The 14,323-nt window shown below is 43.1% G+C and overlaps 1 protein-coding gene across 1 annotated transcript in view; it reads right to left on the reverse strand.

The window, feature by feature from the left end:
• Nucleotides 1-2,578: 2,578 nt before the first annotated feature.
• The window catches only part of Enthd1 (ENTH domain containing 1), a 131,652-nt gene continuing 119,907 nt past the window's right edge, over nt 2,579-14,323 (reverse strand). Inside the window, exon 6 of the mRNA XM_045153282.1 lies at nt 2,579-3,383. Within this exon, the coding sequence (XP_045009217.1) occupies nt 2,827-3,383 (557 nt within the window). The 3' untranslated portion in view covers nt 2,579-2,826. The remainder of the gene's footprint in view (nt 3,384-14,323) is intronic.

Here is a 14,323-nt window from a genome sequence, read left to right on the forward strand (position 1 = left end):
TGAAGAGAGAATCAGTTAACTGGAATACAGGCTGGGAAAACAGCTTTACTCATATGGTACATTGAAGTTTGTGGTCAAGTGTCACGATGATGTCTGCAACTTTCAAGTGGGCCAGCAAATACATCTGCAGATGTGTGCGTGTAGATGTGCTTAGCCAGGGAGGAAAGTCAAGCAAACGTGGAGAAGTGTCAGCTATTGATGAACTAGGCTTGGCATGTTCCCAGTTCATGGTGACTCTTGGCTCTGACACCTTTGATTGCTTTTTCTCCGGCCTCAGGAGTGGCTCCTTTGAGCCTCCTTCAGTGGTTCTTCAGTTGCCTCCTGGACTCTTCTGTCTGTACTGGCCCAGGGCTCAGGACTTCCTCTCCTCTATTATACCCACTCCTTTAATACTTCCTCCACTCATATCATTTCCACACTAATCTAGACCTCTCTTACGACCCAACTCTCACATACAGGTACTTAAAGAACATTTCTTCTTGGCTAAGACTAGATATTTGAGCTTTAACAAATCTAAAAGGGAACTCAGCTGATGGCAGCTTAGCTTGAAACTTGGTTTTCAGTCTAGTACCCTGAATTCATCCTTGACTGCTCTTCCTCTCACATATTTTATCCAATTCAAAGAACCCTCCATGCTTCCCACTTTCATGGTGCCCATGCTGCTCTGAGCTGCTACAGCTCTGAGCTCAACACCTGCAGTAGCTTTCTTTTTTAAAAAAAATATTTATTTGAGAGAAGAACAGTAAGAGAGAGTGAGGGAGAGAGAGAAAGAGGGAGGGAGAGAGAGAGAGAGAGAAAATGTGTAGCTGAGCATGCCAGGGCCTCTAGCCATTGCAAATAAACTCCAGATACATGCACCATCTTGTGCATTTGGCTTTATGTGGGTACTGGGGAATTGAACCTGGGTCCTTTGGCTTCACAGGTAAATGTCTTAATCACTAAGCCATTTCTCCAGCCTATAATAGCTTTCTTAATAGCTTACTTACCTCAGTCATGTTCCTGTGCCAATTCCTTCCACCACTAGGGTCATTTCAAACCTTAAACCTACTGTGATTCATATTTCCAAGTGAAAGCTCAGCTCTCGTCTTCGGGAGCTCATGCCATCTTCACCGTGTCCTATTCTGTGCTCCATGGCTTCAGGTCTCTAACAACTGTCCTCACTATGCCCATCAGCCATGCTGCTCTCCATGCCATTCCTCAAACATGCCCATTCACTGCTGGCCATCTCAGAGCTGCTGCAATGGCAGCCCCCCTCTCTTCCAACCCAGTTTGCATGGTGAAAACCAGTTTCAGTTTCTGAGAAGGACTCCAGCAAGAGACTGAGTGTGTGTGTGTGTGTGTGTGTGTGTGTGTGTGTGTATGAGTGTGTGAGTGTGTGTGTACTCATTCACACACATGCATACTCTTTTCCCTCTCTCTAAATGTTCTATCTACCTTTAAAATAATCAGACATTGTTTTAGCTTTGAATGGTAACTGATGATGGGAACATAGAGCCGATTATACTGTCAATTTAAAAATATATATATATAAAACAAGGACTGGCAAGTTGTCCATCAATGTGTGCATAGAGACAATGTGATTCATATGTGCAATGGAGCTCTATTAGCCATGAAGAATGAAACTGTCACTTTTGGGAACAGAGGTGGCCCTGGAGAATAGGACGTTAAGTGAACTAAGCCAGACTCAGAAAGACAGGAAGCACATGTTCTTTCTTTCTTACATGTGCAATCGAGATGTGGGGGGACGACAAGAGAGTAGGAGGAAGGCCATCAGTGAAGAGGAGAAAGATGGGAGGTTAGAGAGCAGCAGCAGGGGTAAACATGATTAAAGTATGTTATGCGTACATATAAAAATTACAATTAAACTCATTATTTTGTACAGTTAACATGCACTGATTTTTTTTTTAACTCAAGGTAGCTTTGTGGTAGAGTACTTTGCCTGGCATGTGTGAGGCCCTGGGTTCCATACCCAGCACCCTAAACCAACTGACCACCCAACCAAACTAACAAACAAAAGCCCCCATGATGATTCTGACCACACAGGGCCTGGGAATTGCTCGTTAAAAGACATAAACTTGATGGTTTTGTCCATAAGTAATAAAGACATTTTTATTTGAAAAGTTGTCTTAATGAATTAAAATGATACACCTAAGATGAAAAGAAAATCAGATTTATTTTAGGAAATACAAGAAAAAAGTATGCACTTGAACACTTTACAATGGCATTAACAAAGCAAACGTGTCCCACATCCCACTTGCTTCAGCTTCACTCTGACCCTGCGGCAGGTGAAAGATGTTTCAGCTTGACTTTCAGAACCTGAAAGTTGCAAGAGAATGTGTGAAACGTTCACCCGCCCCCGTCCCAGGCCTCCTAGTCAAGGCAGAGCTTGTTGTCAAGGGAACCTGCAGAATAAGGGGCTTCCTACAGCTCACTTACTCAAGGGTCCTCACAGACTTATTAGCACTTTGAAGTCTTACCTCAACTTCAACTAATGCTTAACCCATTTGGGGATAAATTACAGAAAACGGACAAATGAAATTCTCTTCACTTTCAAATGAAATAAAATCTAAACCTGAACTTATCAAAGGTGACTTCCTTTGATTGAAAAAATATACCAGCCAAACGAATCTGTTCATTTGACAGGTGCTTGTTAGTAAACTTTACAGGGAAAAAAACAAATAAAACCATCACCCCATCACCCCCCCAAGAAACAACAGGAACCTGTAAAATGTTCACTTCCCCAGTTCTGAGGCAGTGTGACCACTTGAGTTCTGTGAAAACGGCCAGTGAGGTGATTTAGATTGGTTCTGGGCTCCCCTCAGAAGACTAGGGGTTCTGCAAAGACTTGCTGGCTTGCGGACTGTGGCCACTCAGGTTCCCCAGGTGGCTGTTAATGACACCAAGCTCCCAGATCACCAGGCGCAGGTCCTCATGGAGCCGAAGAATTGCGCTTTTCACCTCTCCTAGGAGACCGCGGATGGAGCTGCTTGACTCAGGGTCTCTTGGCAGGTCTTCAGTCGTGGGGGCAGCAGCACAGGATGTGGAGGGGAGGTGGTCTACAGTCTGTGGGGAGAAATCTGCCCCATTACTGCTGAGAACCGCACTTGGCTCCTTAGCTGATTTGGAGTTATCTGGAAGAGACTCCAGCAGACGGAGGTTGTCATGTTCCTCCTCATCTGGAGGGACCAGGCTCCCTGGAGAGAAGAGATGGTCAGTCCTCGCTGCCTTTTCTCCGAGCTTGAAAGAGGCCGAAGATGACAGGGCCCAGAAGGATGGTCTGGCCCAAATCAAGGGCAAGCAGTGCGTTGGCTTCTTGGGAGAGACTGAGCCAGGAGAGGAGCCGGGCAGAGGACAGGAAGACCGGCCCTCAGAGGGGGGGAAAGCTAAAATACAAGCCAGAGATAAAGACAGGCAACATACAAATAAGAATGATAGCTAGAATAATTGTATGATATAGATGCCTATGTGGAATGTCTCAATATAAACTACTTAGAATTTTAAATCTTAAATATTCATAATAAGCCCAAAAATACTCAAAGCAGGAAACTGAGAAAAATCTACAGAAGTATTATATATCAATAATACCATGGAAATGAATCTAAAATAGAATTATCAATATTCATCTTGACTTCCAAACCCTGTCCAACATATTTTTACACTACTGTAAGCTTCATCAGAGAGAGAGAGAGAGGGGGGTGTGGGGGAGAGAGAGAGGGAGAGAATATTAAACCCCATTCTGTTGACTGCCTGAATTTTAAGTTGGCATTTAAAGTAGAAAGTCTGAGAAGGCTGTAACTTAGTCTTTCATCTTTTTGTCCCTGAAGATAATATGATGTCAAAATGAACTACCAATTACAAGGACCACAAAGTGAGTGTCATTAATCTTTTCTATAGTCAAATACAATTAAGACTGGAAGTCCAGCCCACCTGGGATCCCGAACACTTTAGCGTACACACAGAATCATTTTTTTCTTATCAAGAAACTGTAAGTAACATGAAAAGCACTCTAAACCTTTTTCCATACAATTAAAGATTTAAGAAGAAATTTAAAATAGGAAGAATTTTATTTCCTTTCAGGCAAAATCTTATTAAATTTCTTCTCTCATGTTTCACTCTAACTGTCCAAACTGCCCTAAGAAATGACATTTTTCTTAAGACATCACATGCTTTGTGGTCTTTTCATCCCTGTTTGAGGGCTTTGTGGCTAAATATGACTAGTCATTGCAGATTGCATCTCCCACTAGCAGACTAGCAATGTCCAAAAGCACGTTGAAAATTAATGAGAAATCTTTTCTTTTCAGGTCTCATGTAGCTCATGCTGGACCTTGAACTTGCTATGTAGCCAAGGATGACCTTAAGCTTCCAATCCCACTTTGCAAGGGCTTGGACCATAGGAGTGTCACTGTGTCTGGTTTATGTGGTGCGGGGGTCAGCTCCGTGACACTGTACTCACTAGACAAGCATTCTACTGCCGAACTCACTCCCAACCTCACCGCACCTTCCTTATTCAAGGATTTCCCAAACTTTCTTAGACATGCAGAAACCTTGTCTTGGGATTTGCATTCGTTTTGGATACATGGTACAAATTGATGAAACAGAGTTTTCATATCTCTGCAACTCATTTTGAGCTTAACTTTTTTCATGTGTGTGTGTGTGCATACATCTATGTATGTATGTGTTAACACAAGCTCTCTCACTAAGCCTAGAGCTCACTGCACCTAACCAGTGAGCCCCAGAGTTCCCTGTTTCTGCCTCCCCCGTGCTGGGACTGGCGTATTGTGTAGGTTCTAGGTTCTCTTGCTTGCATAACAAGCACTTTGCCCAATGAGAAATCTCTCCAGTCTCTGAATTTGTTACTTTAAAGACTCATTCTGGACTGGGAAGATGTTTTCGAGGCTATAGGCACTTGCTTACAAAGCTTGCTAGCCCAGGTCCAATTCCCCAGCCACCCGTGTAAGGCCATAAAGGCATTTGTTTGTAGCAGCAAGAGAACCTGGTGTGCACACCAATAAGTTTAAAAAAAAAATTAAAGATTTATTCAGGGCTAGGAGATGGTGCAGTGGGTAATAGCACTTGCTGCACAAGCACCTGGGTCTGATTTGTCCTGACGTTGATTCCCCAGCATCCATGTAAACAGCTGTAATTCCAGTCCCATGGGGAACAAAGACTGGAGAATTGCTGAGGCTTCTTGATCAGTCAGACTGACCAAGACAGGCACTTCCACATCCGGCGAGAGACTCTATCTCAAGGAGACACAAGGATCCTTGATATCAGAAGACACCTGACATTCTTCTCTGGCCTCTACATGTGTGTATGGAATGTGTGCATCTATACACATGTACACACACACACACACACACACACACACACACACACACACACTTATTCACTCCAGGCACATAACAGAAAAACTGATGCTCCCACTCCGCACACAAGACTTATCTTTGTGAGTTGAGTTTGCTCTGCATATTCATATCCCTTCTGAACTAAACTGGAACTCTCATAGAAACATGGCCAGGGCAGGTGGCTACTTGCTATTTTTTTTTTTTTTTTGCCTCTAAGCCCTTTCCTGGCCCATCTCCAGTTCTCAGGAAAAATTCCAATCACAAAACTTTCTTTGGGTGCCAAGTCTTCTCAGCTGGTGCAGCAGTGGGACATGAAGGAACCAGGAATTCAGCAGCACATGGTCGAGCCAAGCTCGCATAAGAAACTGGGTCAAGCTAATCCAGACATTCTGTCCTCGGACTGGAAAGACAGCACGGTGCTAGTGGGCACATCCATGATGAAAGCCTCACTTGTGCCCTGAGTCACACTGTTGCTGGGTCAGAGCTGGCATCTGCCATGGCCCTTCTTCCTCCTCCAGAGCGGGCTCTTGACTCTATCTCCCATGTGGCCTTTCCTTCTTGACTTACTGTCATTTTGGAGTAGGCCAATCTCCAGTAGGCCAATGACAGGAGGTATGGGAAGCAAAAGCTTTGGGGTATCGGTTTGTTTGAAAATGCTGCCTCTCCACCTTTTGGCTGAGAGCTTGCTGAAAGAATTCTAGGCCAGAAAGCCTTCTTGTTCAGACTCTCTGTCTCTCTGGCATGTATGTAAGTGCACATGGCCACAGTGGATGGTGCCATAGAAGGCCAGAAGGTGACTTTTTTTTTTTTTTTTTTAGTTTTTCAAGATAGGGTCTCACTATAGCCAAGGCTGACCTGGAGTTCACTGTGAACTCTCAGGGTGGCCTCGAACTCTTGGTGATCCTCCCACCTCTGCTTCCCAAGTGCTGGGATTAAAGGCATGTGCCATCATGCCGAGCTCCAAAAGGTGACTTTTTCAGGTGCTCATTTTTGCCTTCCACTTTATTTGTGGCAGGCACTCTCATTGTTCAACAGGCTAGCAAGTCTACAAGCTGCCAGAAAAATTCTATCTCTGTCTCCCATCTTGCAGTAGGCAGGCTGGGATTATAGAAACCCACCATGGCTTCTGGCTTTTACATGGAGTACAGTTTGAACTCAGGTACCCACGCTTGCATGGCAAGTTCTTTATCCATGAGCCATCTTCCCAGCCCTCTTCAATACTTATTTATTTATTTATTCATTTTGGTTTTTCGAGGTAGGGTCTCACTAGTCTAGCCCAGGCCGACCTGGAATTCACTCTGTATTCTCAGGGTGGCCTCAAACTCATGGTGATCCTCCTACCTCTGTCTCCTGAGTGTTTGGATTTAAGGCGTGCGCCACCACGGCCGGTTCTCTTCAATACTTTTGAAGGCTACATCTCACTGTCTTGAGATTTCCTGCTGTTACTCACAAGTGGTAACCATTGTGATTCTTGTTCATGGTACACACCCTGGAGTATTAGCAAGCTTTCCCTTTTCCGGGCCTCTGAAGCTGCAGGATGCTGTGTCCTGAAGTGGGACGACTTCCAGGCACAGGGGTCATGGGAAAGCGGGACTTCTAATTGAGCACCTCACCACTTCCTCCTTCACTGCGTCCCTGTCCTCTCTCTGAACCTCCTGGTCATATCAGACCCCCCGGGGGGGCTTCTAGTTTTCCTTCCCATTTTTCTCCAACTTTGTCTCTTTGCCTGACTTTTGAGATTTTGTCAGCTTTCACTTCCAGTGCTGTTAGAGAGTTTCTCATTTTTCTGCTGTGTTCCAACTTGGAAGAGCTTCTTTTGTGTAGTTTTTCTCAGAAAGCCCCAAAACACACTGTTCTTCTCTCATAGGTACACAGCACTATTTCTTATATCTTTGAGGATATGGAAATAAATTTTAAAATGTTTTCCTTTTATGGCATAGCTTGTTTCCACTGTGTTACTTTTGTTTTTGCTTTACTGCTCCGTGTGAGATCTGTTTTCTTTTTCTGCTCTTTTCAAAAAGATCTCTTTTTCAGGATTCCCACATTCCATGTTTGTTTACAATTAAGAACACAGGCTTATGGTACTGGAGAGATGGCTCAGCGGTTAAAGGCACTTGCTTGTAAAGCCTGATGGTCCAGATTCAATTACCTAGGACCCACATATAGCCAGTGCCTAAAGTGGCGCAGTGTGTCTGGAGTTGGTTTGCAGGGGTTAAAGGCACTGGCATGCCCATACTCACTCTCTCTCTTTTTCTCAAAATAATAGATAAAGAAAAATATTAAAATATTTTTAAGAGAACACAGGCTTAAAGCTACAGGAAGCCATGATAGTTTGGGGCTTGCCAATTGTAAGGCTCAGGAATAGTCACTTGGGCAAGTGATTTTGATGGGAAATACTCATACTGATATCTTCATTTCTCTCTCCTGAGGCAGCTTATGACCTTAGGAGGACAGTTGTCCTATCTCCCATCTTGAGGGTGAAGGTCTGGGTGAGCTTGCACCCAGTGGCGAAAGGTGACCATAACACTCAGCATTTGGTTGCTATGGCCACTGACTCCTCTAGCATTGATTACAGTATCTGCATCCTCAACTACCTCCTATATATCTCACTTCAGAGACCCTCTAACTACTCTCCAGAAAACAAATTTCCAGGCTTTGCTGGGTCCCAATTGTGTGGTGAGTAGCTGAGTAGGGTAACTGTTCACATGTCCGGCAAGGTGAAGTCCAAGGGGTTAACAACTTTTCAGACAGCTGCTCCCTGATGCTCCTGAGCACTTGCTACAGGTTGGATGTGTTGGAAGTGTGGGTCCCAGAATTGCAATGCTAAGAAGCAGCAGAACCTTGAAGGGTGGATGCTAGTGGGAGGTAATCAGGTCCTTGGAAGTTATCAATGAAGCTCTCCTAGAACTCAGGTTAACTGTCGTGAGAGTGACTTGTTATAAAGGGACATCCCTAACATCTCCCTATCCCCAACCTCAACATCAACCCTGGAATCCCTCTCTCTGGCTTCTTAGCTTACTATGTGATCTTTCCCTCTCACACATGCTCCTCCATAAAGCCATCCACTATGTTGTGATATAGGCATTGGGCAGATGCTCTTAAATATTCAGAGCCATAAGCTAAATAATACAAAGTGTTTGGCTTCAAGTACTTTGTTACAGCAACAGAATACTGAATAATAAAGCACTAGATGTTCAGGCTTCATAATGTCAGTTTAAATAGAAGGCAAAGGGATCTCAAAAGCTAGAAATCTTCCCATGATCACAAGGCAGAGATGGGATTCGAATTCAAGTATCTCTGATATCAAAGCATATGATTTTAGCCACTAAGCTAGTCTTCTACACTGATCCATTATCTCAGAATTGCTTGCCCTCTAATACAGTCATGCTAAATTACAGGTATAAAGCAGGCAATTGGGAGGGTGAGAGGACTTGTCCTTTAACACATAAGGAATGGGGTTGGCAGACATGCTAATCTCTATCCAATAAGAGATGGAAGGATCAGAAATTATATTTAATTATTTGAAGATAGTCACAAAACCTTAGTAATAATATCTTCCAGTAATGACTTCTGCACAAGTCAGAATTGTGATCAGTAGGAAAAGAGGTTGAACCCAGTAAGGAGAGGGGACTGTTATTAAATCTGAAAGGTCCCCTGTAGGTGCAGGTTTTGAATGCTTGTTCCCCAACAGGTTGCACTGTTTTGGGAGGCTGTGGAACCTTTAAGAGGTGGAGCCTCGCTGGCAGAAGCAGGCTGCTGGGAACAGGTCTTAGAGGGTCTGTTGTTCCTGCCCATGCTCTTTCTGCTTCCTGGCCTGCCAGAATGTGAATAGTCTTTGGCCTCCAGGTTTCTGATGGGAACGGAGCTTCCCTGCCACGTCTTTCACAGCAACACACAGGTAACTAACACTGAGACCTTCTAGTAGTCCTGGTTTTCCACATGTGAAACATATCACCTTGGGAAGTGGCAGTTTCTATTTTTTTAATTTACTTTAAATTTTTTTCTCTTTATTAGATATGTACACACTCAGTGTGCAAACAGCATGTGTTGGTACCATCCTTAACCTCCTCCCTGTCCTCCATCCTCTGAAGGGACCCTCCTCATTGGGGTGGCCAGTTATCCCCATGGGGGTTATGGATCATGCATTGTGGGGGTAGCGATCAGTTCTGGGGAGGAGGCAATGTGTTACGTGCATAATGTATCAACTTGTGGTTCTAACAATCTTTCTGGCTAACTTCTGTGAATTTCCCTGAGCAATGTTGGGTTCCTTTTAGGTCTACTTCCGTGATGAGGTCTTGGGAGCTGCTGTGTCTGGATCTCTGGTCTGGTAGGAGCTGAGTGTTCTCTGTGTCCATCTCCTTTACCCTTGTGCTGATACCAGGTTCACCAAGAAAGCAGCACCCTTGCTCATTTCCCCAATTACTCTATGGTTTTATCTGGGGCCCTGGTGAGGTGTGATGGGCTGATTCTCCTCAGGTTCTATGTCCATCTGAAAGAGAAGCAAATTCTCCAATAGAGAATGAGGTCAGCTCCAGATAAATGGGATAATCTTTATTAGTTTAGAGAGAAATTAATAGGTGTAGGCCCTCTTGTAAACCAAGACTGGTGGGAGCTTGATATTGGAGAGCGAACTCATGTTTTTGGATATGATTCTGACTTGTCTCCCAGTTCCAGCTATGGGTTCCATCCCACTGAGCAGATCTGTTATCCAATTCAAGAGCAGTTGGTTACCCACCATGCCTGTGTGCCACTATTGCACTGTGTGAGTATCACATCCAGTTGTTTGCTGCTGAGTAGCTTAAACCATAAGTTGCTTGTATAGATGTTCACCATTTTCCCCCAGTAGCTCATGTAGCACCTTCTGGCACTAGACAAGCTAACTGTCTGGGGACTGACTCTCTTCCAGATTCTAGCCAGGTCTCTCCATGTTCTGTCCCAACAGCATATGGTGTCTTCAGCAGTAAGGTTTTACCATTAGCCTTTGGTGGGTATTCAAGTCTGTCTTCTTATGGGAAACCTTGTAGGTCTCACTGATCAACAGCTCATTGTGGATATTAACCATATCCTGGTATTGAGAGTTACAAGCCAGTGCCAAGGGAAAAGGAAGAAAAAGATAGGTAATATAAAAGAGAAAGAAAGAGAGGGAGAAACAGGAGATTACAGTTAGTCTTCATCATACACTCTCCAGGTTCCTTTAATTCAGGTGTTCCTTCTAAGGACCTGATGAAGGTTCAACCTTTTAGTTTGTCTTTCAGGATATAGGATTTTAAGGTACCAGTTCCATTTGGGTCCAGTTTTGTGACCCCGCCCCACCTTTACCCTCCCCTCCCACCCCACCCTCCCTATTGTCCAGTCCTTGAGATGCCTATTAGGTATGTCAGCATCTTGGGCAGAAACAGGTTAGGAGCCACATATAAGTGAGACCATGCAATTATTGTCTTTCTGAGATTGGGTGAGTTTATTGAGGATGATCTGTTCCAAGTTCAACCATTTTTCTTCACATTTCATTGTGTCATTTTTCCTTACTGCTGTGTGGAATTCCATCATGTTCCACACCTTGGTTATTCATGTGTCTAATGATGGGCATCTGGGTTGATTCCAGTTCTTAGCTATCATGAATTGAGCTGCTATAAACATGGTTGAGCAAATCTCTCTGAACTGAGGCATGAAGCTTTTGGGGTAAATGCTCAATAAGGGAATAACTGGGTCTGTTGGTAATTCTATAGTCAACCTTTTCAGGAGTCTCCATATTGTTTTCCATAGTGGTTGTACCATCTTACATTCTCACCAACAGTGAATGAGGGTTCCTATTTCTCCACATCCTCTCCAGCATTTGTTTTCATTTCATTTTATTTTATACTTTATTTTTGGTTTTTCGAGGTAGGGTCTCAGTCTAGTCCAGGCTGACCTGAAATTCACTATGGAGTCTCAGGGTAGCCTCAAACTCATTGTGATCCTCCTACCTCTGCCTCCCAAGTGCTGGGATTAAAGATGTGCGTCACCATGCCCGGCTTCTTTTTAATGTTTGCTATCCTTACTTGGGTAATATGGGGTCTCATAGTTGTTTTAACTTGCATTTCCCTGATGATTAGGAATGTTGAGCATTTTCTTAAGTGTGTATTTTCTATATGTATTTCTTCCTCTGAGAACTGCCTGTTCAGTTCTCTGTCCCATTTTGTGAGTGGGTTGTTTGATTTTATTATTATTATTACTGCTTAGGTTTTTGACTTCTTTGTAGATTCTACACATTAGGCCTCTGTCAGATACATAGCCAGAAAAAAATTTTTTTCTCTCATTCTGTGGGTAATCTATTAGTTCGGCTTATTGTATATTTATCTGTGAAAAAAACTTTTCAGCTTCATGAGATCCCACTGGTTGAGTGATCATTAAATTTCCTGAGCTACTGGGGTTTTGTTCAGAAGTCTTTTCCTATTCCTATATTGCCAAAAGTTCCTCCTATTTTTTCTTCCAGTAGTAGCAGAGTTTCTAGTCTTAGATTCTGGTCTTTGATCCATCTGGACTTGATTTTTGTACATGGCGAGATTTGTGGATCTAGTTTCACTTTCTTATATATGGTTATCCAGTTTGTCCAGAACCATTTGTGGAAGATGCTATCGTTTTTCCAGTCTACATTGTTAGGGCCTTTGTTGAATATCAAGTAGCTGTAGTTATTTGACCCAAAGTCAAGTCCGGGTCCTCGATTCTGTTCCATTGGTTTACAATCCTGGTTTTATGCCAGTACCATGTTGTTTTTGTTACTATGGCTTTGTAACATAGCTTTAGATCAGGTATGGTGATGCCTCCAGAGGTGTTTCTTTTGCTGAGCATGTGCTTGGATATCTGAGGCCTTCTGTTGTTCCATATGAATTTTGAGATCATTTTTTCTACCTCTGTGAAGAAAAATGTTGGGATTTTCATAATCTGTATATTGATTTTTGGTAAGATTGCCATTTTCAAATGTTAATTCTGCCTATCCAGGAACATGGGAGGTCTTTCCATTTTCTCAAGTCCTCCTCAATTTCTTTCTTGAGTGTTTTCATTATATAACTCCTTTACATCCTTGGTTAATGTTATTCCAGGGTACTTTTTTGTTTGTTTGTTTGTTTGTTTTGAGGTAAGGTCTCTGGTCCAGGCTGACCTGGAATTAACTCTGTAGTCTCAGGGTGGCCTTGAACTCACAAAGATCCTTCTACCTCTGCCTCCCCAGTGCTGGGATTAAAGGCATGCGCCACCATGCCCAGCTCCAGGGTATTTTGAAAATGGCAGCTTCTTGATGTTCAAGGAGCTCATGCACAGGCCCAGTGACTCTCTGGCAGGGATGCGCCATGCAGCCAGTGTTAGAACTATATAATCCTGATGAAGCTCAGAGATTCTAGATCCCAAAATATATTTGCTAGAGTCCTAAGAAACTTCTAGAAACAAAAGAATTGGAGATTGCTCTGGTCAGAAAGGTAAAGAACCTGTAAGTAGGTCAAGAAGAAATTAATATTGGAGTCAACCATTAAGGCAGTACCACTGTCCATATAAATATGGCACAGTTAGGCTAGAGAGATGGCTTAGTGGTTTAGGTACTTGCCTTTAAAGCCAAAAGACCAAGGTTCGATTACCCAGTTATCCATGTAAAGTTGGATGCACAAGGTGGTACATACATCTGGAGTTTGTTTGCAGTGGATAGAGGCTCTGGTGTTGCATTCTGTCTCTATCTGCCTCTTTCTCAAATAAATAAATAAATAAATAAAATATTTAAAAATTTTTAAAAAGATAGCACAGTCATGTTGGTCACACATGCTAGTCATATACAATGTGGCTAAAACTCTGGTGTTTAACTTCCTGTTAGTGGCTCTCAAACAGTTATGTCTGGGAAGTTGTTAGAGTATAGTCCTCAGACTTACCCAGACCTACTGAGTCAGAAATGGGGCTGGCCCCAGAAAGCTGAATTGTGCAAGGTTCTAGGTGTTTGCAAAGTGGGGACCACCACTCCCTGCTCTGGCACTTTTCTTTGGCTTTGTGTCTACAACTGTGGAATTGGCAAAGTCTGGATGTGCTCAGTTGTGCAGCTTTGATGTGCAGGCAATGCGATTCTGCTGCTTGGGAAGCCACGCATCTCTAACTGCTGCACATGCTGTCCTGGCTTCTAACGCTTCCCAGCCGGACGGCTCTTCAAACTGCTCCTCGGGGTATGCCTCTGCAGCCCGTTTAGTTCCCTTTCTGGCTCCTCACAGGAGCTACTCAGGTATCTTGTTCACACCCATCCTCTTCATAAGCAGGGAATGTTGCAAATTAGGGTATTGTGAGTGGCTGTGCTTTCAAATCTCCCTGTGTGATTCATGCAGGCCAACTGCTGGGGCTGTCTGAAGACGGCCCTGGCAAATTTATTTCAAATGCCCTGCTATCCTTAACTGTTTATACTTGTAAATAATAGAGGGCCAGTTAATTAAGATACAACAGCTCTCAATTTAAATGACATTTAGAAGAACTCTGCCATAAAAATGGAAAAACAATAAATTTCTAGGGATATTAAAACCTTCATTAGCTGGAAATGCATTATTTTCTGGAATCAGCAGGTCCCTGGTTGGCTAAACACAGAGGGACTGTTTTTCATTCCCCAATTCATCTTTCAGTGTTTCCAGTTGATATACACAATTACTTCCGAGTGAACTACACACAAATTATTGTAATTTTTTCCTGTGGTTAAAAATGTAACACTTTATAAATGTTCATAGCATAATTATTTATAATGTTAAAAAGTGAAAACAACTGAAATGTTATCAGTTGATAAATGGGTCAATAAAATGTGCATATCTGTACAATGGAGTATTTTTTGGCTGTGGTAAGGGGTGAAGAATTGATACCTGCTACAACTTGGATAAACGTGGATGATATTATGCTAAATGAAAGAAGGCAAACAAAGGACCACAGATGGGAGGGCTGCATCTGTACGAGAAGTTAAGAGCATAATGACAGAAATGGATGCGTGG

The sequence above is a fragment of the Jaculus jaculus genome, chromosome 6 (assembly GCF_020740685.1).
Source record: "Jaculus jaculus isolate mJacJac1 chromosome 6, mJacJac1.mat.Y.cur, whole genome shotgun sequence".
NCBI lineage: Eukaryota > Metazoa > Chordata > Mammalia > Rodentia > Dipodidae > Jaculus > Jaculus jaculus.